This window comes from Plodia interpunctella, chromosome 18 (genome assembly GCF_027563975.2).
Source record: "Plodia interpunctella isolate USDA-ARS_2022_Savannah chromosome 18, ilPloInte3.2, whole genome shotgun sequence".
In the NCBI taxonomy this organism is placed as follows: Eukaryota; Metazoa; Arthropoda; class Insecta; order Lepidoptera; family Pyralidae; genus Plodia; species Plodia interpunctella.
This window is the reverse complement of record NC_071311.1, coordinates 2,408,836-2,435,154: the sequence shown is the minus strand read 5'-3', so window position 1 is coordinate 2,435,154 and position 26,319 is coordinate 2,408,836. Positions and strand designations below refer to the sequence as shown.

General features: G+C 37.5%; 3 protein-coding genes and 1 non-coding gene across 5 annotated transcripts in view; 2 read left to right on the top strand and 2 right to left on the bottom strand.

Moving 5' to 3' along the window:
- Positions 1 to 3,431: 3,431 nt before the first annotated feature.
- ND-15 (NADH dehydrogenase (ubiquinone) 15 kDa subunit) lies at positions 3,432 to 4,962 on the bottom strand. Its single transcript, XM_053758337.1, has 3 exons — positions 4,819 to 4,962; positions 4,459 to 4,677; positions 3,432 to 3,587 (listed from the first exon to the last, which is right to left on the bottom strand). Exons 2-3 carry the CDS (start codon positions 4,669 to 4,671, stop codon positions 3,498 to 3,500), a joined length of 303 nt encoding a protein of 100 aa, XP_053614312.1. The 5' UTR covers positions 4,672 to 4,677; positions 4,819 to 4,962; the 3' UTR covers positions 3,432 to 3,497.
- A 127-nt stretch (positions 4,963 to 5,089) lies between these two features.
- Positions 5,090 to 14,077, top strand: LOC128677462 (uncharacterized protein). Of its 2 annotated transcripts, none has more exons than XM_053758335.1 (12): positions 5,090 to 5,217; positions 5,706 to 5,830; positions 6,457 to 6,612; positions 6,838 to 6,956; positions 7,417 to 7,550; positions 8,120 to 8,283; positions 8,741 to 8,919; positions 9,294 to 9,454; positions 11,900 to 12,021; positions 12,385 to 12,481; positions 13,234 to 13,331; positions 13,920 to 14,077. In XM_053758335.1, exons 2-12 carry the CDS (start codon positions 5,749 to 5,751, stop codon positions 14,009 to 14,011), a joined length of 1,404 nt encoding a protein of 467 aa, XP_053614310.1. In that variant the 5' UTR covers positions 5,090 to 5,217; positions 5,706 to 5,748; the 3' UTR covers positions 14,012 to 14,077. The 2 variants fall into 2 exon arrangements, with proteins under 2 accessions (XP_053614310.1, XP_053614309.1); XM_053758334.2 differs by lacking the exon at positions 5,090 to 5,217 and adding an exon at positions 5,273 to 5,519.
- Positions 10,589 to 10,786, top strand: LOC128677992 (small nucleolar RNA U3). Its single transcript, XR_008405594.1, has one exon. It is a non-coding gene; the product is annotated as a small nucleolar RNA U3 (small nucleolar RNA).
- LOC128677461 (mucin-2-like) overlaps positions 14,062 to 26,319 on the bottom strand; it is a 26,873-nt gene continuing 14,615 nt past the window's right edge. Inside the window, exons 2-4 of the mRNA XM_053758333.1 lie at positions 19,002 to 19,108; positions 17,602 to 18,310; positions 14,062 to 17,066 (exon numbers count right to left, since the gene is read on the bottom strand). Coding sequence (XP_053614308.1) covers positions 14,512 to 17,066; positions 17,602 to 18,310; positions 19,002 to 19,108 — 3,371 coding nt within the window. The 3' untranslated portion in view covers positions 14,062 to 14,511. The remainder of the gene's footprint in view (positions 17,067 to 17,601; positions 18,311 to 19,001; positions 19,109 to 26,319) is intronic.

Below are 26,319 nucleotides of genomic sequence, written 5' to 3'. Positions count from 1 at the left end.
TGTATTTGATTAATTTATTTTAAAACTTGATTGAACCAGATATTATTCCATTGCTTGTGTTTTTTGGTAGATTTTATTTATGACATACCTTTTAACGTAGTAGTAATATGTACCTAATGAACATTGAAAAATTAAAAAGATCGACCGTTAGTTTTAGTCTATAAATGAACGCAGGCCTAACGCCTATTTAATAAAACCGACCTGTCCCAAACCTTAGCCTTAGATTACTGAATTCTGTCAACTGTCAACCATACCATTTCATTCCTGTGAATCTTGAGATTCCGTTACATACCCGCCTATCCTGGCCCCTCATAAATAAACCAATTTCAAGAATACGAAATAGACGCCCAAATCGATCATCTTAAATATCAACAAGTCACGTAACGAGTCACCTGCGCAGATAAGTATAATTATACACTTATTAATATCGACATGAGCACAATAAAATGATTGATTGTAATATACTTTGGCGCCAAAATTCCGTGCAAAAAACATGGGCGACCGGCCGTGACTCCGGTGAGAAAAACTAAAGTCATGAATAGATGATGGGCAAAGTAATACCATAAAGCGGATATTAAAAATGAGATAAGTAAGAGGTAACTATCACAAGTGTAATCAAGTGTAATTATAAGTACTTACCTATTAGAACGGTTAAAAGCCATGATATTAAAATTATCAATTTTGGATGCTTCGACGTGTGCCAGACAAGGCCAGCGATTCTTCACTCTATACGGACGAGTAAAGGATAAGTATAATTAGACTTTAAAATCTCTTTCTATAAGGCTTGCGTAGAGAAAATTGTTAGAATTTATTTATTGAATGTGTATACAATGCATGCAATGGTATGTAAAAAAATTGTTAGTTTTTCACACTGCCTGCCTTAACCATAATTATTGTGTCGTGTGCTCTAGCCTTTATAACTGCCATTGCGACGGACAAACTCAGTATCCTTAACTAAGTGCTCGTTTTTTGTACTCAAATATAAAACTTACTTATTTTGAAGCAATCTGACGTAAGAATGTGTGTTTGGATATCAGCTAATTCCTCGTAAGTACATGTTCTCTAAGTAGACATGGTAAGTTTCTAGAAATTTGTACTTAGTACTTGAATTTTTCTAAAGCATAGGTAAGATAGATGTATAGAGTACCTACCGCTCCAATGTTAGTGAGTTTGGAAATGGCGGCAAGTAGTCGGAAGTCAAGATCATATCACATGAGCATTTGTGTTGGCAATAATACATTCGATTAGAAAGAAGACTATTGAAGAAAAGTTCTAGTCCTAATTCCATTTGGTACGGGATCGATTTTTTTAAATTATCTAACATATGAACCATAAAAGAAATATCAGGTTCCACAGACCTGGGTAGTCCACCTACATCGCTATTAATGGAATTTATATTGAAGATTTGATTGACATTCAGCCAATGTTAAAACATTAACCTTTCGTCTTCTATTAGTCCACTAGCGAATCTATCAAATTACCTTTATCAAATTGGGCCCAGAAGGTGACCGTTTTGAAGGTGGAAAGTATAAATAAGTTTTTTTAATTATACATACAGATACTTAAATCTTGTTAAGTTTATGGAACGATACCTAACAAAATTGTATTTGTAGAATGCCTAGGTATAAGTAGGTACCTTTGTAGGGAGCTGGTGTTATGGATTGACCATCGATTCAATCGGTGCTAAAAAAATAATTGCTGTCTGGCACGGGCTGTCCTCCATGTTGGTATAGGAACGAAAGAAAAACAAAAATTATGCCCGCTGCTTTTCCACCCGCGCAGATTGTAAAAGTCAATCAAGGGAAAGGACTATAGGAAATTTAATAGTTAGCAACCTATCCTATTCTGGGCGGAAACCAAACACTAGTAAGTTAGTAGTAATAGCCAAACCCGGAACATGCGCACTGACCCGCAAGGAATACTTATCATAGTTAATATTCTAGGACATTTTCATATTAACAGAGCGGGAACCACACGCTAGCAAAGTTAATGTCAGTAGGCAAACCCGGAACATGCGCACTGACCGCTGCACACTGAAGGTCAATAGAGTTGTTGAACTTTGTTGTTATTACGTAACGATTATAGTTTTTTATTACTATATCTACATAAAGACGATAGATACCTAATATCTATAGTAGCTTAATGGAAACGTTTTTGTCTAATCTTAAAAAAACGTTCCTAACTAGATCTACATTTTGATAAATAAAACCTAGGTAAATAACTAAAAGGAAACAAATATATTTATTTCACCATTGTAATGTCTTGTAATGTTTAATGTGACTAATAACTGTCGATCCTCGGGCTGCAATACTTATCTTCGCCGCACAATCTCCCGCAAGCGATCTGGCGGTCACGCTCCTTACGCATAGCCTGGAGGACAAATCAACTTATGGTTACCACTTACGCATAGCCTGGAGGACAAATCAACTTATGGTTACCATATACGCATAGTCTGTAACTAGCTCCCATGCCATGGCTTTCCCTATAGGCTAAATAAAGTCGTTCAAAAATGGTGTAAAGGATTATTTTAGGGTCAGCAACGCGCGCGTAACAGACTTACCAAGAATCTCTTATATGATTTGCAATGAGTCTGGCACTCGTGAAAGTCCTCCACCAAATGTTTGCACTTCTGCAAGCCTCGGTCAAGACCATAGGCCTCCAAGCAGTCCATTACGGCCATTTCCTGCAGAGCACACCGATCTAGCAGCTGATGCGATATCATCCCGCCCGTGATATCAGTGAATGGCGAACGGAAGAAAGGAGAAAGGGTTTGCGCCATTTTTCCTGGTAATAACACGTAATCATACGTAATGTCAGTTTGATTAGTCATTATCTAACATTTTTTTGAATTTGGAAAAGTTTGTAATGTTGCAAAGGGATGATCTAATTTTATAGTAACTGGTATTTAAATTAACAAAAAAATACTTGTTATTATTTATAATCTATTACATAGGCTAGTCTGCACATAGATGGGGTTATTTTTGGGACTAAACAATTTTTTGAGAATTTTTGTTTGTCAGTCTGTATGTTTGTTCGCTGATCACGTAAAAGTACTAGATGGAATTTGATGAAAACCGTTTCATGGTTATATAGCGGATGATCTAACTTAAAATCTGGTATTGGTTTCATCGCGATGCATTGCCGAGGTATAGACAATATTCATAGGACTACAAGAAAACGAAATAAACGCGGGTGGAACCGCGGGCCAAAAGTTAGTAGTTACTAAATATCAAAGTTCATCAGGTAAAGATTTAAAAATTAGAGTCAAATAAATTCCACCTATCATATAAGTTTACCATTGATTTTTAATAAAATTATTATCTTTTATTGACTTACACAGACCATTTTCAAATTGTACTGTCATACAATATTTTATCTACTCAGTTAAAAATAAATTGATGTTAACATCTGTAGAGAAATTAAAAGCAGAGTTATTAATAACCGATTTACTTAAAACAACTATGTATCATTTCATTTATGTGTATAGCTACAGCAATTTAGTAACTGTCCACTCTGGGTGAGACATATTTCTGGTCTCCCTTCAGCTTGCCCTCAGCTATCTGTTTGTCTCTCTCACTTCGCATGGCCTGGAACAATGAGGTAAAATAAATAAAAATTTAGGCATTCTTACAATTTTAGGATTTGTTGCAAAAAATACTTGTGTTACAATATGTCACCCTTTATTTTTATTTATTAAGGTTTCCCAATATTTGTTTACACCTGTACTTACAATAACAATTTCATTATCAAATTAAAATTTGAATCTTTGTCAGCATTGTGCACAGCAGTGACCAGTGGAAATCTCTAATCTGTGCCTAGCCCAATGGGAAATAGGTGTGATAATATGTATGTAAATTTGGATCAAACTCAGTGACTTTATAGTATGAATCTATCTCCTAATTTTTATCTAATTGTGTTATACCAAAAAATATGTCAGATGATCTAGTTTCCTATAATATTATAACAACTTGAGCATTTTCCTAGTTTCTTACTCAGTCATTGAAAATCGCAGCACAGTTTCTGCTTTTCTACTTTGCTTGGCATGGTTTTATTTACCAACTATGTCTGACAGTACAGCAAAAATATCACACACAAAGACTCAAACCTGTATATTGGGTTAGCCCAATATATAGGTTTGGCTAGCCTGAGATTAGTGCCACTTGTCCCAGTCACTGGAATGAATCATCTCAGATGTGTTTGAAGAGGTGGTGGTCAAGTGGTCACTGCTATCCTTATTTATGTGATAACTTAATGAGACTAGTGGGATAGATGGCAATATTAAGCCTGTATCTTTTTGCAGCACTTCCATACATAATAACCATTTCGTTGGTAAGTGACAAAGTTAAAAGCGGTCTGATTACTATTGAAATGAAAAATTAATACTGACTAAAACAGAATACATCGATAACTGTGTAGGTAGTTTAGTTACAAAACATAAAATTATATTAGACTAATTACCAAAAATCTCTTGTATTGTTTTGTCAAAGTCTGACATTCATGGTAATCACTGTATAGATGTTGGCACTTCTTAATGCCTCGGTCTAAACCATAGGCTTCCAAGCATTCAAAGTAACGACCTTCCTGCACCATGCAACGATCAAGCAATTGATGGGAGACCAATCCACCTGTAAGGTCGGTGAAAGGACTACGCAAAAACGGAGAAATGGACATTGTGATCTGTAATACAAATGTTTTCGTGTTATTATTACGATTGTAAATAGTTTTTAGGTTATATAATTACGTAAACAAAACAATCACTGAAAATTATTATTGAATGAGGGGTAATTGCTAAGATTATTTCTAATTATCTTTACGTACATATATCTTTTAATATATTTATCAATGACAACAATTAGTTAGATTAATATAAATTAGGACTCGATTTCCTTTACTTATTTTGTTCTACACTGACACTCATGACAGAAGTTATTGACAGCCCAAAAAATCAACAAGATGACAATTGAACGAAGCCGTTGACGTTGATTTGACACAAACAAAACAACTAGTATTCTTGTTGTCCAAGTCCTATGGACTTGGACATTGAACACCTTAGTTGAAACACAACCCATAAGGGTTCCGTCCGTTTTTAATTATATAGGATGCTTTAATCATACCACTTACACCTTTGGGGCTAGAAAAAAATAAAAATACAAGCGGTGAGAAGAGAGTTCACAAAAGTACAGTCGGTCGGTACCGTGGTCATATCATAAGTAACAGGTATTTTTGTTCGTGATTTTTCAAACTCTTGAACGTGCCTGCTCCCTACTGACTGAACTTACCCTGACAGACAGACAGCTGATTGTCTTGTCTTGTCAAATCCTTGATCCTATTCCCACCACAGAGTATATATTTTTTACTTATTTGTATTGCTATGATAATACTACAATTATCACAAATTGTGAAATCTGTTTGAAACTACTGAATAAACTTCTGTATAAAGACCTGAAAACAATGGACGAGTGGTTAACTGAGGGTTTATCCAAAATATTTGATTTTCAAGTTCCTGAAGACTTGATTGGGTAAGTTGTGTTAACTTTATAACTTCCTAATGTTCCTTCTCGGCATATGTTACTTAAACTTCTGTAAAATATACCTTATAACCATTTATGTAGGCGCTGTATTTGAAAAAAATATTTAAATGTACTAAACACGAAATTACGAAGATAAATTTACTTTTATTCATATTATTTTTGTTGTTATTTTAGATACATTCTGTCCATAGAAAATGAGAATGATTTGGAAGAATACATGAAAACTTTGCTGGACTTTGATAATCCTCATCACAAAACTTTCTTTCTGGAGTTGACTAAGAGGAAATTTCCTGGACGAGGTATGATTTTACACAGTTTTAAAATACATTTATAAGTAATGCTCAGCCTAAGTTTTACATCATAGTAAATAGTTAAATACTAATAACTCTAAACTGTTATTGCAAGGCTTGAAACTTGATGTTTTTTTCCAACTGGTTAAATAATGGGCTGATTTGTGATTTCTACATTCTCAAGAGGAACTTTTTATGAGTATTGATTCTGCTGGAAATTACTTGGTTGAATCAAACAAATGCAAGACAATGATGGCACTACTTTTTTTCTTTCTTACCCTTTGTCAAGATATGTTCAGTTTAGTTGGTGGGAGGAACAACCTAAATCATTTAAACAGCAACCTCAACCTACATCATTCGACCTAAACCACAAAATATGGGTTCTCTAAGTTGAATTGTAATGAAAGTGCACATCAAAAAATATACAGAGATTACCACAAACCTATTTCAAAAATTAACCACCATAATTATTATTTCAAGTGTCCCATCATACTTTGAGTTTTCATATAAGAATCTTATTAGATTGTATTAAAACTAATTTTATAGGCATTATACAATTTAAAACTAAGCATCTCTGTTTATTGTTTATATTTACAAAAAAGTTAAGTATTTTATTTTATGTTTTGCTATTCCAGTCAGCACAAAACAGCAGAAGAAGAAGAAAGGCAAACAGCCAGAGGCAGTGGAAGTGGCGGCACCTATTGAAGCTGAGAGCAAAACTAAAAAGAAGACCAAGTTTGTGAACCTGTACTCGCAGGAAGGCAAGAATGCTCAGGTTATCTTGCTGAAAGGTATGATATGGATTTTGTCTTATTTATTCTATAAATATCTTCTTTTTTTTCCATACCTCAAAAGTTAATAGAATTAACAATTAGTAGGTAAGTAGGTATAGAAGTTCTTTATTTATCAATTTATGTATGCAAGAGACTTATAGTAGGTATATGTTATAAAGACTGTTCTTAATGATATATTTTACCTTTGTAAGGTTGAATTTTTTATTGTCGGCATGCTTGCAGGCCGACACCGCTGTGACTGCCAGGCGGCCAAGCACGAGTTGGTCAACAACTGCCTCAACTGCGGCCGCGTCGTCTGCAAGCAGGAGGGCTCGGGCCCCTGCCTCTTCTGCGGACATTTGGTTAGTATTTACAAGCTTCCTTAGTTAACTTCTATCTCTGTTAGTTCTTCTGTTTCATAGTTAGCTTGAATGCTGATTGTGAAAATACATACTTTAGCTTATAGTGTACTTTTAACTTTTTTATTAGTAACAGGGTGTATTTCGTAATTGTTCTACCTGCATTAGATTTTTTTTCTAACTACCTTTTGCCCGCTGCTTCGCCTGCTTGATTTCCCACGGGAACAGTTATTTTTCCGGGATGAAAGGCACCCTATGTATTTAAAGAAGATTGTTTGAGTAGATAGAGCGTGAAGATACAAACAAACTTTCGCATTTATAATATTAGTCAGGATTAGGATGTTGTATTTGCTCTGATAAGTAAGGAGGCTTCAAGGGGTTAGTAATTTAACTGTAGGAAACAAGTAGGTCGCTCGAGGCCTAAGCCAAGGAGAAGTTTAGAAGAGACAGGTCTTCCTTGCAGGTGTGCACCCCGCAGCAGCAGAAGGAGCTGAACGGCAAGACGGCGGCCAGCGCCAAGCTGCTGCAGTCGCTGCTGGCGGGCGGCGAGGCGGCGCGGCGGCACCGCGACAAGCTGCTGGAGTACGACCGCACCAGGTGAGTACCGGACTTTTCTTTTAAACTTTCGTATTCTGCAGATGGCGCCAGGTGACACAAAGACTTAACACGGCAACCTAAAGTCAAACTTTTGCATTTCATTAATATACATTTTCAGATTGCTGGAGTCCTCAATCTTAGATGAAAAATGTTGTATGAGGGACGCGTTGAATGAAGCAAGATTTCTCTGATTATAATATAATAAAAACTTATGCCAAAAATGTAAATTAGGTAAAAATGTATATTACAATATACATCATTTTTCTATGTCCAGTGTAATCTCTCTTATCTTCACCTGTTCTCAGAGCTGTGACGTCGTGAAGTTCAGAGTCGGCATAAAAATAACCTAAACATTTTGAGGATTCGGTTTCGATTTTACAATTTCAACCGGCCGCCTGTCTGACGTCAATCTTCCTTAGGAATGATTTTGTTGCCTATCAGCTGCCTAGGCTATGTGCATTTGACTATGTTGTCCCTAAGTCGCCTTGTACGACATTCTCACGCCTGTGTGGACACAGGGTTGGTCCTATTCCACCTGTATTCGTATAATATCAATCAATGTTCCCCAGCGAGCGCCGCACGCGGGTCACAGATGACGATAGCGACTACTTCAACACCAACAGCGTGTGGCTCAACTCCACGGAGCGGCAGGACCTGCAGCGATACCAGCAGGACCTGCATGACAAGAAACATGCCTCCAGGCTGAGCAAGAAGATGACCTTCGATTTTGCTGGTAGGTTCCTAAAACGTATTGCAAGTTGCCAGTAGTTTGTAGCTTTTTGAGAAAGTAGAAAGTACTATATAATATACTATATATATACAATATACAATACAATATTTGACGTGAAGAAGTACCTGTGAAGCTATAATTTCTGAAGAAATGATTTGAATTTGCAATCCGGACCGCGCCCCGCCGGAATTTTATCAGAGATCCGGTGATTATTTTTCTTTTCATGAACAAATTATTTTTGTAAATATTTTTTATGTGTCTATTCATTGCTAATGTTGGCTGGCAGCCATTAAATTTAGTTTTATCCAACGCTATTGTTAATGCAAATGTGTGTTACGCTTTCAAGGTTAAACTGTTGGGCTGATTTTGATGAAAGATATTAAGATATAATAGATAAGTTTGTCACCTGAGGCCAAACAGGCTACCAAGAGCAGAGATTATATATTTTACCGGCATACAGGTCGTCAAATAATAGAAGACACTAGTATCGAGCACGAAGTGGACCAGGAAGAGATCCGTCGTATGACTAGCAGTGGGCAAACATCCCATGATTTCGCCTCCGAGTTCACTGCAGTTGGTGGCTTCAGCGGAGACCACGACAGGGATGTGGCGCCAGGGGTCAATGCCCCATTGTTACAGGTATGAATTTTTTAATTAATTTTGGTCTAAAAGTTCATAGATAAGTCATTTATTGGGTGAATAAATCTTTAAAACTAGTTGTTTGTTAGCCAAGGTTTGAATTGAATCAATTCCCATCTCGGGTATATCCGAATTGGAATTAACGATTTTCAACCACGGCAAACACACAATTTTTCAATAATATGGAAAAATAGATAATAAAAGATATATATAATCACATACATATTATATAATCGTAGCATTTATAATTAAATCGTATTAGTAGGATTATAGATCTGACTTTTTTTATACCTCCAAATTCATATTTTCTCAGTAGAAACTTAAATGGTAAATGATAATTATTAAAAAAGTAATGTTACAAAACTGTATCCCAGTTCGCGCCATCCATCCAGCCGCGGTCGTACGCGTCCAGCACGCGCGCGGCAGGCCCTGCCCCGCGCGTGCAGGACGTGGAGCTGCAGGAGATGAGCGACGCGGGCCGCTGTCTGTCCATGCACCAGCCCTGGGCCTCTCTGCTCGTCGACGGCATCAAGATGTAAGTCTTTCTCTTCTGCTCGATAGATGCTGAGGCTCGTGGACGTGGTCATTGTGTGGAATGAAACATACACGACGTGTTAACCATTTTATCAAAAGGTACCGCAAAATCGGAAGTGTTTTTACGACTTTATAAAAGCAAATTTTGTATTCACACACTAATATGGGAATTTCGAGTCTGAAACAGTTCTCTGACAATTGCTTCGTCTACGAACGTTTCGTCGACTGAATGTTTCGACATCGGGCGTTTGATCGACAGAACCCTTTATCTACGAACGATTCGCCGACAGAATGGGACCCTCTAATCTGACGATAAAAGAAAATATAATTACTTACAAAAAAATATTTTTAATTGTCCCACAGTTGTGCCTAGGGTTAGAAAATAATAAATCTCGCAGCTTTATTATCATTTATTGGTGTACACCAGTTTTTCTAAATAAATATGAAACTTATATATCAAAAGGGCCAGTGTCCTTTTGTTTATTTTTCTTGAAATTCCATGTAACACAAAACTTTTTAAATGTAGTAATGCCTATTTTCTGTACATATGATTTAGATTTATTTTTATGTCATAAACGTATTTATAAAATTTCATTTTATATGTCATAGAACATTTAACTGATATCGATTTACCAAATTCATTCATCTTATCTATAAAAGTTAACATTAAATAAAAATAGTACAGTTTTTATTACGATCATATTGCTATAGGACTATCATATTGCTATAGGACTATCATTTTTCCAAAAAGGCCCTTCTAAATTGCCCTAATTACCTGGATTTTTTGTGAGTATTGTTATTTGAATTATTCTTCAACCTTCAAGATATAAAATTGCTTGCTGAATGAACTTATAGATTTGTTTTTGTAAAACTGCTTAGCAATTACAAACAATATAGATACCTGATATTTGGCTTGACGGGCCAGAGATGATGGGCAAAGTACAACTTTTGTAACAGGTATTACGCCACGTGATAGTTACACGTGGTGTCAAGGTTGCTTAACCCCATCATGACCTCATCGTTGTACGATTTCTTTCTCTCACTAGATGGCGCTGTTTTGTTTACGCGGAATCTGAATCGCGCGGTAGAGATTTTTTCGCTCAGAAAGACCTCTCCGGCGAGGTTAGACAACGGCAAGACCTTACTTCATAGGATCATTTCTATAGTAAGCTCTTCGCATAGACGCTCGCAATATGCGGGGCCTCACTAACCATGATGAGGAGACGTGGCGCGGTGTCCTGAGCGTGAGGCGGGCGGTGGCAGCTTGCCATCAGCCCTCGATGATCGTTCTCTCCCTTCGGGGAGGGTGGGATACTGTCGCTTTCTGAGTGGTTATTTTTGAAACTTTTTAAACCTTGTAAATAGAAATAAACATAGAAGTGCTACTATTTAGCATCACATAATTAAAATGAGTACCTATGATGCAAAAAGTAAGGGAGAAAGGACTCATTTTGGAGACATTATGCACAAATATTGTTCATTATTGTCAGCTTAAAATGTAGATAGTGTAGACAGTTGAGCCAAGTCATTATGGTAAAATAGCTGATCAAAATTAAACTGGGTAAATTTAAATTATAACTAATGTTACTTTTTTTTTCAATTAAAATCATATTGCATTTTTTTAAATAGTTTAAGTGACATTGATTGTATTATTTAAACCGAAAATATGTAGATCAAACAAAATTAAGATAGATAACTCAGAGTGGAAACATTTGGTTTTGGCCTCCTGATTTTTTTAATAGCAAAACTGCAACAAGTACACAATAATTTTAAGTCACCACATCAGGCGCTAATTTACCAATGTGGGAAGGAAAATGAATAAATATTAAAATATTTTTTGATAAAGGTCCAAATATGCCTCGAAATTGGTACATTGCTCTGGCAGGCTATAATATAACTTTGATTTATGTGTCTTGGGTATTGCTTACGATACGAATGAAGTATTTAATTAGGTACTCTGTTTATTTTTACGCACAAATCACTAAGTATATAATTAATCACTAAGTATTTAATTAAAGTAAAATACATGTAATTTTGAATACGATCCACAAAAATGATTATTTAGTCTAAATGCTAGGTACATAGTTAGGCGTTGGAACTCAGTGTCCGCTTTCCTCTCCATTTCGTACGTACATTATCTCTCGTCTGAACGTTTTCCCGGCTTCTTCCTCAGCCATTAAACGGGGTTTGACATCCTACTTTTTGTCCTCCACTTATTTTATTCATGCTAGTTAGCATAATAGTGCAATTATCTTATTTATTTAATCATTTTATCAATCTTTTGAAACCTAGGTGTTTTTTTATTCTTACATAAACAACACACGAGGAATTAAAAAAACTGATGTACCTAGCCACGGCACAACGAATCCTGTACGAATCCTGTAACGAATACTGTGCTTGTAACAATATATATATTCCAGTACGATATAAATATTTGTTATACCAGACATGAAGGGCGCACATGGTACACAAGTCACCGCGGCCGGCTGTGGATCGCGTCCACCGCCAAACCGCCCGACCATGACGTCATCAGAGCCATAGAGAATCAGTACAGGGTGCTGAATCCAGGTAACCTGTATTAGATATTATCTATTACATTTTTGTCTTTGATATGATATGTAAAAAATGCTACAGCACTGGTAGCATTTTTTGTGGATTAAATAGGTAAAAGCTCCTTAAAAATTATTTGAAATAGATATGCAAACTTGTTCGTATTTAATTAGATGAGTGTATAGTGAGTCAGATTTTATTAGTTGCCTAAATCGTTGCCTATCAGCTGTCTAGGCTCTGTGTCCCTTTGTTGCCTCTTACGACATCCACGGGATATGGAATGGTTTCAAATTCCAACGATTGTCCTGTGTGAAGGCGTTCGTTATTCGACTGCAGGAATCAAGTAGGTCGTTTGTGATTCGTTTCGTCGTTTTTTTACAGACATGCAACTGGAATTCCCCACATTCTACCCCACCGGCTGCCTGCTGGGCTGTGTCAACGTCGATGATTGTTTGAATCAGGAGGAGTACCAGAAAAAGTATGAAAGTTATATTTTAATAATAGTTCTATATGTTTTGTACGATTCTCGCGCTGTACACCCTAAGGTCACGTACGCACTCATCTCTGTGTTTAAAAAAAATAATTTCACATTGTGATGTTATAGTAAACTGTCTTAAACTCTTTCTTTATCGCGTATTTCCTGCAAACTGGGCTGTGAAGCCCTGGGTTAGCATAATTATACCAATTTTTTTTTGATTTGGTGATTCGGTCTGTGATTTTACAGCTGGCCGCATGCCTGACGTCAACCCCCTTTGTGAATGCTATTGTCGCCTATCAACAACAACTATCAAGGCTGTATGTCTTATTGTGGCCTTGTATGACATTTACTGGGGGATATCGAGTGGTTCTATTCTAGGGCGGGACCACACGCCACATAAACTGTGATAAACTTTTATAAGAATACTAGCTTTTGCCCAAAACTTCGTATGTGAGTAAAAATCAGTTTCCCGTGGGAATTTCAGGAAATCCCTTCTTAGTGCTCCCCTACACTGACCTAGGAACCTACACACCAAATTTCAGCTTTCTACATCCAGTAGTTTCGTCTGTGCGTTGTCTGTCAGTAGTCAGTCACTCAGTAATGCAAGAGTTTTATATATATTGATTTGCAAGAAACTAGACAATCATAATACTTGAGCTGAAACCTCAATTCGTGTTTGTTTATCTTCTGATGTTTAAATGTTATATTTTTCTCCATAATTTGTTATTTTAATATATTTTTTAATCATAAAGGTATCCGGAGGGGGAAAGTGACAGCCCCTACGTGTTCATATGCTCGAACCCCATCAGTTTGAGGCTGCGTTTCCCGATACAAGGGCAACACAAGATTTGTAAGTACCTACTTATTTAGTAGCTCAATATTTTTGGTGTTGTGTTAGTGCCAACGTTGGGCAGCGCGTGGGGCTAAACTGTGTAATGGTCACACGGACCCATCTGTGTGTGAGACCATTTTAAAAATAAGTTTATAATTTAAATATGTATAACGCAATATCCCAATATTAAGAAAAACATTGGGTGTAAACACATCTATCACACAGCTTTTAAGGATTGGTGTTCCTTAAAAGCTGTGTGGGTAATGGGACTTCGTACCTAATAAACTTGTGTAATATATATATATATATATGTACAATTTTATTCAATCTTAATTTAGTGTACTAATACATAGGATAATACAAGTCGCCCTACGTTTCTGTCTGTTTCTAAGTTTTCTCCTCTTAAACCACGCAAGGGAGTTTGACGCAATTTTCACTGTTATTTAGACTATTTATTCGACTATTTATCCCGTTTCTACATCAAAAATTTCTTACGGGAGCAAAACCACGTGACGCAGCTAGTAACACTAATCTGTGGTGAATCTTGTCCCAAACTGGAAAACTTCAAGATGCGATATACGACTGACTTTATGTCCTTGTGTGCAGATACTTTGGACAAAACCATTCACCAAGCAGCCACCAAATGTATCCAGAAAATGTCTAAGGTCATATCTAATGAAGAGGTCAGCGCGGGGTAATACTAATTGAAAGAATGTATAAAGTTTAATAAATTCGGTTAAAAATACAATTGTGTTTTGTTAAGAAATTGTTTATTTACAAATCTATCAACTAATTTAAATATAAATATCTCTCCATCCCACTGACACACAAAGCTAAGCAGCACACACACAAACACACAACAATATATAATGTTAAACAACGTGTACGCCACAAACATATTTCTCCTGACATTTACATTATTTCACAGGAAAATTTGGTATATTTTATGTCTTAGAAATATACATAGCGCAATGAGATTAGTTAGTGAAATATTTTGTATCAATAAATAAAATATTAGGTCTGATTCATCACATTCATTATTTGGTATGTAAATGCAAAATAATTTCAAATTTGAGAAAATAAAAAGTGACGAATCCAGACCGTTTTAGATTTGTGCAGTCGTAAAGTACAAACTTAAGATGAAGTACTTTGGCAGTCCGAAAGAATTTGGTTTGGAAACTTAATTAATATGGGAATGTTACGTGTCCTTCTTCTGGTTCAACTGTGGGAAGAACGCCTCGATTGGAAGGATTGGGTCGTCTGTAGCTATCGTGAAGTAGTTTGGTATCCGCCTGCTGCTGGAAGACACAGTTTTAAACATGCCAGGCGTGTTGTAGTCCTTACTCGCCGCTAACGTCAGGTCGGACACCCGCTTAGAATGCTCAAATACGTGCTCCAAATGATGATCTTGGTGCTTTTTATCAGCTATTTTCATTATAGCGCTCTCAGACCTTGTCCTTTCTGACGTGTATGCGTTCTTGTCGTAATGTACTGTGGTTTCTGTGACAGGTATATCTTGTGTTTCTTCAGCGCTGGAGTCCTTTATCTTCTTCCTCAGAGGCCGCTTGCTGTGGACAGTGGTAGGGCTCGTTTCTGTATACTCTTCGGTAGGTTTAGGACGACGCTGGCCGTTTCTTATACGCGCTGATATTTTTTGTGTAGATGCCTCGGTAGCTTCCACTGGTGGCCTAGTTCTCTGTGGCCTGATCGAGTGTATCTCTTTCTCCGTTTGTTCATTGTTATCAGAATTATTACCGGATTTGTGTCGCGGATCTTTTGGCATGAATTTCTTTCTCTCTGTAGTTACCTCAACGTCAGTGTTGAAATAGTTATCAGTGCCGGGCACCCTTCGTTGCGGGAATCTTACTTTTGACTCTGTTTTCTCAGTTGTACTTGTGGTAGAATTCAGACGATTTCTGTAATCTTTGACACTAAATTTTGGTCGGTTGAATTTATTCTTGAGTCTAGGTCTTTGTACTCTTCCTGGTGTTTCTCCGAGGCTGGCAGTGGTCGCTTCGCTTGGAGCTTCGGTACCTTTAGCTGATTCTGTTGTGGTTTCTAACTTAGCTTCAATAGGTTTGACATCTTTGTGGAAGGCAAACGCAGGCGCTTGGTCCGCTTCATGTCGGATTGTCGTCTCGCTCAGGTTTACTGCGATATCGCTTGTTGGCGTATCCTTCTCGTCTTGCTTGTGAGAGTAATCTGGTGTTTCGCTTGATCTGTACTCGTATGATTGCGATAGCTTAGAATACGAGGGACGATTGGCTATTTTCATTATTTGTGAATCATTGCTGGTTTCAGAATCTCTGTATACTTGAGTTGTAGTTTCGAGTCTTTCTGTAGTAGTGGTGAAAGGGCGACGAACGAGTTTCTTTTTGATTAGTGTGGGTATCGTCGGTGAGATCGTCGGCAAGGCGCTGGTCGTCAGGTCGGTCGTGATGCTTGGTGTTGTCAGGTTGGGTTGACCTTTTAGTTTGAAAGGCCTGACTCGGGGTTTGATTGTGTGAATTTCTACGGGCTCAGTGGTTTGTAGCAGCGAGGTTTCTGTGGTCGTTTGGTAATATTTCCGCGTTGTAGAACTAGTATTGTTGCTGATATTGGCTAGCGGAGGACGACGCCTTCTATTCTTGTTCCTCTTCCGAATCTTGTCTTTATCCAGCGGATCTTGAGGGCTAGGTCGTTTGAAATGTCTATTCGGGGGCAGCGTGGGCAGTGCTTCCGTTGGCTTTTCATTGTTTCTATCGTTGGTAATGTCGAAGTGTGTTGTAGTTACTTCAATGTCTGGTGCGTCGGTGGGGTTTTTCGTTCGTCTTGTTGTTATGTCATCTGTGTCGTATGACGTTGTGGACACCTTATAGTAGTAATCTTTCAGCTTGTGCTTACCGATGGGTTCGAAACCATTACTCAGAGGTAGGCTGCTTTGAGATTCGACGTGGCCGTCGTAGGTCAAAGAGTTCTGATAGCCTTTCTCTCCCTCGGTCACGATGGCATACTCGTCGGGGAGGTCGGGCGCTGAGGTCGGATTGCCATAGATGCTGTCCAAATATTGCTTGGTCACCGACGGCTCTGTCGACTTTGGATTGTCATAAGATTGATAGGTCCAGGCTGGTGGTGAAGAGTGAGTTATAATGTCGTGTCCAGAGTCTGTGGTTTCAATGACTTCGTATGTTGGTCTGCTGCTGACAGAGTTGATGTCTAGTTTGGGGGGGCTGGTGTAGTGCTGCGGGACCTGGCTGACCACCTGGTTGCCGCCAGCGGTGAAGCTGTCGTGGATCTTCTGTTTCTTCGTGTCGTAGTTATTGAAGTTTTGGGTTTGAATGGGTGTATGTTGCGAGGGGAAACCGAAGTCGAAGAAGTTACTAGATAACGTGGTGGTCTGAATCGGGTTGTATGTTGTAACGACAACTTTGTTGTAATCTTTGATCAGGTGTTTGTTGATGAATGGATCTTGAGGGCTGGGCTTGAAAGATACCTTTGTCTGAGCGTTGGGGTCGATTTTCACTGGAACTGATACTTTGGTTTGTTGAGTCGGTGTTTTGTAGTCGTTGAAACCAAAGTTGAGCTGGTTGAGAGTTGTCTGTAGCTTGGGAGTGGTGGAGCTGAAGACGGCGGGGGTCTTGTAGGAGGGGGAGAAACTGAAGGAGTTGAAGATGGTCTGCTTAGTAGGCTGCGGGGGCAGATACGTGGTCTTGGCGGGGGGGAACACCGGGTCTCTCGCTTTCACTGATTGGACGCCAAACGAGCCAAATGTTCCTGAAATGATAAAATAATCGATGAGGGAAGATGATTTCGTACTGTAGGTAAGCCTTTCCATTCAATTAATATTTATAAGTGTTTTTATAATTATTGTGCACATTTTTTACATCGTAAATACTCTGCAAATAAAATATGGCATTAACTTTAATGCTGTGCTTTAATGTTAATTTTATTACTTTCGTTCAAATGAAAATTAATTTTATGTTCTCAAATTATATTGTAATAATACGAAATAGGTATGTAGTAAACTATTTAATATAAACTAAAAAGGGACTTTCGCTGTCGTAAGACAATTAAATTTGGACTTTCCACTTGTAAAATGACGAGTATCTACCATGAGTACTATATGATCGTGTCGTGAAACGGAGACGAACTGCAGATAAATATCTGTGAAAGCAAATATTTGCCCGCACTGGGGGATCCAACCTTATGTGTTATTAAATGAAACTATATATATCTTGTTATAACTGTACTCCTTTGTAAATGGTGCAATAAAGAGTTTATCTATCTATCTATCTATCTATATTCTTACCTAAAATGCTCGGTGGAAAAGCATCTTGGTACGTATAGTGTGAGTAGGCCGGTGTCTTCGGGGTCGCCGTGAATGTCTGCTGGGCTGTCTTCACTTGCTGGCTTATAGATTGAGAGGCTGTGTCGCTGTCAGACAGTTTGTAGACCTCAGGCTTGAAAACCTCCGTACCATGCGACTGCTTGCTCCCCTCCGGCCGCGCGTAACCCTCCACCGGTTTCGCGAACTCTAAAGGCTTATTCCCAGGATACGGCCCAAAATGGATCGGTTGTATATTCGTTAGTTGCTGCAACATGGTGTTGTGGTACGATGGCTTGATCTTTGGAGGATATTTGAAGACTGGTCGAGCGGCGAACGGATGTTGAGGGTTTCGAATCAGGACGCTGTCTAAAGGAATGTTTTGGATGTACTTATAGGTGTATCCGTTGGGTACGGCAAATGGGTTGTGGTAGGAATTAATTGGTTGGTTCGCGGGGGGAGCGGGGGGCGCGGCGGAAACTGTCCTCAGTGTGGTAGGTCTATAGCTTTGGGCTATGGATGTCAGTTTAGTCGCGTCTCTAGCGACTAGCGGGCGCGAGGATGAAGGATATAAATCTAGGACAGGAACTGGTATTTTGTATGCGGGGCTCTGATGCGCGCCCGCGAAAGTTCCGTACAAAACGCCCCCTGAACTGAGCACGGGTCTCCAGCCGCTTTTGGATACTGGCATTGTCTGAAATCGAAATGTTTAATGTTAGTTTTGTTACGTAACAGCTGCCTATTGTTGTTTAAGTTACATCATCTATGAAAATCATCGTACACTTTTGAACAATAGGATATTATAAGAATAAAACGATTTACATAAATGTTTATAGTTTTATAATGCAATGTTTACAAAAAAACGTGATACTTCCCTAATTTCAATTCTTTCTTAATGAGTGTATTATTACTAATACTATTCAAATTGTTTAAGTAAATGTAGTAAAAGTAATGTTGCTTGACTTTAGGACTACATTTAAAATGTCAGTTTAAATTTAAATAAAAATTTGTTTCAATCTAAAACCTAACGTCACCAATCATCCATATGTTTTGTTGGCAACTATAGGTTAAAAATTGTGGATCTACCCCATTGTTTGTTACTTGTGCTCCTTTGTGACGACGCAGCACATTGTGGCTCCGTTGTTTTCTTTAGGTTTTGACATTCAAGTGTGATGACGTACGTCGAAACTTTATACAATATCTACGTTGTTATCTACGACGTCAACCTGACGAAACTCAACAGAGCAATGGAGCATGACTCGTAAAGTGTAGATTTTGGGGTTGACGTCATGCAGCGAATCGCAGACGAAACACAATTTTAAGATTCGTCTTTTACGGGCTTCGTGGCATCAGATCCGCGAATGTAACAGGATAGGATAACTGACCGCCTGTGTTGGCATGGACCGACGGTGATGGTGGTGTTTACCGCTTCTTCCGCTGCTGGCCGTCAGCAGCAGGCTCTGCAGCACCAGCGCGAGCCACCAACGCGAACCTGGCAATAAAAACTACGATTAACATTCACTTTACGTGCTGCTACTATGTATTAGCGTAGCGTGTGGTTCTCGCCCTAAAATAGGATCGAGGTCATGAAGTGATATTAACGATAGTTATATAATATAGGTACTTATCATATAACATATACCGTATAAGTTCTAATAAAATAAAGGTGCTTCAATTATATGAAGCTCTGTCGTAAAAAAAAGTTTGAACGAAAACGAAGAACTTAAAATTTAAGGATGTGAAAATTACCCTCTCATTTCATTCAATGTGGGGTATTGCCAAACGAATGAGTGACACTTTCCCAGAAAGCCGTAATCTTTTCCGACAATGGCCCCAAATTACTGTCTATTACAGCCTTATTTTAGATTAATAATGCTTATTTTGGCCACGCGGCACACTTTACTTGATGTGTCACTTTCTATGTTTTACTGCTGGCCATATGTGGTTATCTAATACAATGGAAAAATTCGGACATAGTCGAATATGATTTCAGTTGTGGAAATTTGATTACACGTAGGTATTTTACATTGCACCAGAATCAGTCATAAACAAACTTTGGTTAATTATTTATTTCAGACTGAAAGTCCATACGTGTGTATCATTGTGCATTATCCTTGATAATTCATTTTATTTGTACTCAGAATATTTATCCATCCGTAAAAAGGGTAATATGGTAACCCTAATAATACTATAACTATTGATCGACATGAGTCAGCTATTTGCCGTGAGAAAATTTACTTTTTGTTTTCAGAAAATGAAATTAATGGAACTAAAAGAAAATATCTCATTGGTTACTCGATTTGATTCTAGAATAAGGAATCTATTCATACTTCTTATAGAACTAGCTTTTGCACGCGGCTTCGCCCGCGCTAATTTCGTACGTCCGCTAATGACTTCCTAATTATTGTCAATATGTTGGGTCCTAAGCAACGCAAATTTTAATGCAATCTGCTAATTTCAACTAATTTCTGAATTGAGACCTGGATGGCCATGAAACATAAAACACGTACCACGTCATTGCATCCATATCTGTGATCCACATGTTCTCACTTTTTTTTACACGATGCGTACACGATGTGACAAAAAGGGACATCATGTGGACGTGTTTGTATGTTTCGTGGTAGGCCTTCTGAATGCTACTAGCTTTTAGTACGTGTTGTAGTTTTTAGAAAATATTATTAGGCGTGTTTTATAATCACAGTGCCGTGGGAACAGCTATCTCGACCGCAGTTCTGCTCTATAAGGCTCCTAACTTTTACCGTAAAATTTTTCGCATTTTCTACACTACTTGTTTACTACTTTTAATAAACGTGTGAAAGATTCTCAAACTTTGCGGACTTACACCCATATAATGTTAATCTAAATTTGTTGTTCTGTTTTATCCTTTACTCAGTCTATGTGTTTGATTACCTATTTACTTTTTAACTATCGTCCCGGCCCAGTTTCGGTCAGGTAAAAACATAAATTATACAACTAAACCTTCCTCAGGATTCACAATGTCTATTGGTGGAAACTGCATGAAATTCTGTGCAGCAGTTTTTGAGTTTATCGCGAACAGATAGATACAATTATTATTTTAGGTCACTTTTTAACCGTGGGTGGATTCGCGGGCAATCGCTAGTTTACTATACCTAACCGCCGCGCTTTCCTTCTGGCAATCTTATAATCATCACAAGCGACAAATGTCTACCAACCCAAGGAACCGGCCGACATAGGAACTGTTCAGTCTAACGCCATATCATTTTACATAATGAGCGACTGTAATTACACGGGGAAGTAAACTTTCTTTCCCGTCAAAGACTGTGACGATGTATTGCCATCGTGATTCAACCTGGTTATTATTTTACCCTATTATTAGAACCAAACAAATGATCGTACGAAATGTTCATCTTATGCCCAATGCAGATACATGCCGACGCGAATGCGTGAACATTGCGTGGTTAGTATGAGTTCTTTCATTTACCGCAATGAAAAACCAGCAATTGAATCCGCCATACTTTGGCAAACTGTTCGATGACGGTGTGGATGTTGATGAAATGACGACCTCGGTGACGCAGTGGTAAAGTGCTTGCCTCTGAACCGAGAGGTCCGGGTTCGATCCCGGGTCGGGTCATGATGGAAAATGTTTTTTTTCTAATTGGCCCGGGTCTTGGATGTTTATCTATATATGTATTTGTTATAAAATATAGTATCTTTGAGTTAGTATCCTATGGGATACTAACTCACACAACACACACTACTAACTAACACAAGTTTCGAACTTATTTTGGGGCTAGCTTAATCTGTGTGATTTGTCCTAATATATTTATTTTATTTATTTATCTATTGCAATGCGCACACACAGTAAGTTTTATTTATGTTTGTGTGTGTACTCATAACGCGTTGGCTAACTAAAGATGTTTATGAAGACTAGGTCTATTCCAGTCTATTCTGTAAATTTGGTACACGAGTAAAATATAACCAAGAACTTAGGGTGTACTTTAACTCAAAATTTCTACTGGGGCGAAGCTGTGACGCAGTTAGTGTTCACACACTGTGGTTTACACAGAAAATAGGAATATAGTTAAAAAGCAAGAGATCGCCAACGGCCGCAATTAGATGATTACATAGCTTTACATTATGTAGTATTACGTGAAACGCGTCTGTTTGTGCAATTGTTTGAGTTTACCCACGATGGAAACTCTTTTATCTCGCAATACATAGTTACAGGTACATATACCTCTGTGGGCAATTTGTTGCAACATTTACAATAGTGGAAATGATACACGTGTTTGTATACATTCGATTTGAATACATACGATCCCAGAGTAAATTTGTAATACTTACTAGCCAGCCTGCCCCGGCTTCGCTTGTGTAAAAACATAATAAATTATACTATACGTCTAAACCGTCCTCAGGAATTACATTATGTATTGGTGAAGACCGCGTGATCCGTGCATTAGTTTTTGAGTTCATCGCAAACAGACAGACGCGCCAGTGGACTTTGTATTATAATGCAAGGAAAGATTATATAATTGGTTCGGGTGACTCCACACATTTTGAAAAAAATATATTTCTCCCGCACAACAGCTTTTTTGTGTGGGCGAGATATATGGTACCCAAACTTTCATTCCAAGAGAACGGAAAAGAGAAAATTACACACAGGGGTAATTTTTTAACCAATAAAATCACGGCTGGTTTGGATGACAAAAAAATAGAGCAGACATCAAAAAAAATCTATAGCAAAAATGCTACTGTTTATGAGTTCTCTATACTACCACACTAAAATTATAAGGAGTAAAGATCTGTAAAGTTCTGTATTTTTACCTTTTTGTATAACTCAAACTGCAGGAGAGATTTTGATGAAATTTAGCACAGTTATAGCCTTAACCTTCAACATTAGTTTAAACCATCTTTGTACTCGAAAAATCGCGGACGAAGTTTTGGACAGCCACTTTTATATTCCGATTACGTTCCGCCCTTGGCCACCGTATGAAAAGCACGTGCCATACGCAACGCACACACTATAGAAAGTGATCGCTCATTTTGTTTGTGGCTGTGGCCTTTCTACGAGTTTTCCATGCGATTTGAATTTCAAAGTATAATATCTCTGTTATGATTTATATAGACAATTGTTTTTACTGGTTGTTGGGTAATCGTGTTATGTCTTTGTGACTTGCGACGTTTAATAGCGTTATTTATATTGTAGTAGCTGCGCCCCGAGGCTTGGCTCTCGTGGGAATTTCCGTATAAAAAGTTTGTGCTATTCCAGGTTATATCATTGTACTAAACAATTGTTTATCAAAAGTTTGGTTTTACCCGAGCGAAGCCGGGGTGAGACGCTAGTAGTCTCGTAGCTAAAATTATGCGTTGCGCTATTACATGCGTTTAATTAAATTCTCTGTCGCTCCGTAGCGCCGCCTGCTTTTAATGTTTCTGCTTGCATTTATCTCTATTTTTAGTTAAATTATCTATGCTCGCGATCTGTTTTCACTATTAAAGTGTAGTTTTGGTTGTTTGTTTGTTTTTTTTTTAGGAAAGAGTTGTCATTTACTGTTTTTATTAGAGAGATTATGAGATTAAATTTATTTTCTTGTCTTATTCGAGTTTTTAATAAAAGTGACAATTTAACAACAATTTCACTTTGGCCTGCGTGAAAAAACGCAAAGTACGCCATTTGAACTAATCCATCCATCAGGCATATAAACGACGGCGGCGCGCAGGTTAAAGTTAACATCTAAGTTGACTGGTGCAATCAACTCTTAAGTTTGTAAGAATGGATATTTAACATCATTCGTCAAACATCTACGCAAAATAGATTTTACTAATCATATTGTGTTAATATTTGTTGCCCCGTACCGTTTTTCAACCTACCAATTAAGGTTATTAAAAATAACATATAGAGAACATTTTCCTTTTATTATCCCCGTATATATAGTCTGGGGCGCTCTGAGCCGAGGGTCACACAACAGTGCACAAAACATATGTAATTTCTATAAAGACTCGTTGATGTATTTTGTATGGAACGTATTTTAGCAAAACGCCCTCAACTGATGTTATCAGTCAAACATTTTTTAATGTTTTCAAATTATATATTATATGTATTCTTTATATATATATGAAGTTTAAAATAATGAAGTCATTTTTGAACAAATGTCTATACTACTGGCATCACGGCCGAATATTCAAAATTTTAAATGTTTTGTTTTTTTCGTTGACACCGGGCTTCGCGGGTTCACAGCCCCTAACGCAACCAGGAACACGCACAGATGTGACAGAGAAGTAAACAGTTCTATTTTACTTCAATTGTTTATAATTTGGTTCAATTAAATGCTGCTTAAAGATATATTTTTTAAATTGTTTCTCATTAAAAGGTAAAACTTGACGTAACGTCATAATGCGACACTAAATTATGTATAGTGAAAGTCTTTCTGGGTTTGTTACGTATAAAAAACATATTATAAAACAAAGTCCTCTGCCGCGTCTGTCTGTCTGTCTGTTCGCGATAAACTAATAAACTACTGCACGGATTTTCATGCGGTTTTCATCAATATTGTGGTTCCTTAATAAGGTTGGGTGCATATAATTTTTTTACCCCAGCGAAGCCAGGACGGGCTGTTAATTAAAAATAATTATAATCATAATATTTTTTAATATAATAAAGGCGAATCATTTTTTTCTTTTTTGTTGATGCGTTTTTAGGTATGAAAAATTATTATTACCATAATCATTTTAATATGAAAAGACGTAAAGCTATTTTAAGTGAAATTAAACGCAGATTTCAATGACTCCTCGGAAAGTATCTGAAACAAATATTGCAGTTGCCATCAACTCAAATCAGGTTTCATCCAGTTCAATCTAAAAATATCATATTCCATCTTGACTTGATTGGGGATCGAACCCGGACCTCCGGAGTAGTATGACGACCATTAAGCCTCTTATGGCCGACTGAATACAAATATCAGTAAATCGATATTTTGCATCCTTTACGCACTTTAACCTACAAAATCAATCAGTAACAATTGAGATGCATCTTCTGTTGAATAGAATGATGCAGGATATGCAAGCATTGTGTGGCTGGTGCCAGCGCTTGCGCATGCGCAGTGGACACGTAGGAAAATAAGTAATGAACTAACCTACAATAGGGGTGGGCAAAATGTTATCGTGATTAATGCGTGATCAGCCGAAAATTAATTAATCAACTTTTAATGCAGGTTTGGGCTAGACGTAATCATGATTAATGTTTATATATTGTTGTTATAATTTCTCGGTCTTATCTTACGTGTTTCTGGTTTCATTGTCGGCTGTGACGCATAAAAATTAGACCTTTAATTTTTAAGATTAGACTGTGATTGCGTTTATCTTTAGTTATTTCTTCACTCGATTTATTAGATTACAGTTTTTTAGGTGACGGTACTATTCATAGACGTATATAAAGTCTGTGGTATTTATTACTATTTTATTAATATGTCACACACACTTGACTAAACGTAAAATTTACGATATTATTTATATCGAATAAATTAATCATCGCATAACATTATCATAACTTAAACATGATTTATATGTTACCAATTTTGTTATTGATTATGTATGATGTGAATTACACTTTTTTAGTTTGTGAATATAGCGCACACCTCGCTCGGCCATGGCCACAAGAAATAAATCACTAAAACGGCGTAAAACGTTATGGGCGTATCTAGAGTTATTTTGGGGGCCTAAAGCCGGAGCTTTTCGAATGAATTCACTTTTTCCAAGTTTTTTTCACGATTTCAAAAATTATTTCAATATCAGAAAGGTATATTATTCAAGATTGTTATATGCTATATTTTATCTCAAAGTTCCTACGGAAGCGAAGCCCCGGGCAAGATCTAGTCTTTTATAAAACTTTTGATTTTTCTTAGTGTGGTAATCAAATTCTCAAATCAAGACAGTTTTTTTTATTTGTGCCAACGAACTTAAGCAAATGGATACATCTCCAAACAGCCTGCGATGTGTTGGTAACGTTCGTGTGTCGTGCGTGCTCACGTAGCGTTAACGTTTCACTCCAGCTATTCGCCGAGAAAACACCACATTTTTATACTTATCTCGCTTCAGAGAACACATACACTATGTCGTGAGACTACACGCGACTATCGACTTTAGTTGTTTGAAAAGAAAAGTGAATTTTCTTTGGCCATTTCCCCCCCAGAACCAAAAGCAAAGCGGACTAATCATGACTTGACGTGTTAATTGAATTTCAATGTTTTCCGTGGTCTGTGAAGCTACAATATTTTAGGAATTATAACGAATATATTGTTTACTCCTACACTCAATTTATCATACTAGGGGGCGACCTGGTGATCTGGTTTTCAGGTTTTATGACACCTGGTGCAGACCTCCACTACTATAATCACTGTCCCAAGGTATTAATAATAATAATAATAACACAACATCATAACTCTCCAACGTGTTGGCACCATATCCCCACGCAAGCCTCTCAAAGGGCCGGACTATGTGCCGTGAATTTTTAAAAGGAGATACATAATAATAATAAATGAACTTTATTGCCCATAAACACATTAGGTACACAAAGAATAGAGTTTAGGTACATATGGAGCAAAGGCGGACTTATTGCTCAGCAATCTCTTCCAGCCAACCTTTGGGTAGAGGAACGAATTAGCAGGGGGTGGGCACAGCAACCAGCAAGTACAATAAACATGATGAGAAATATACATACATTTA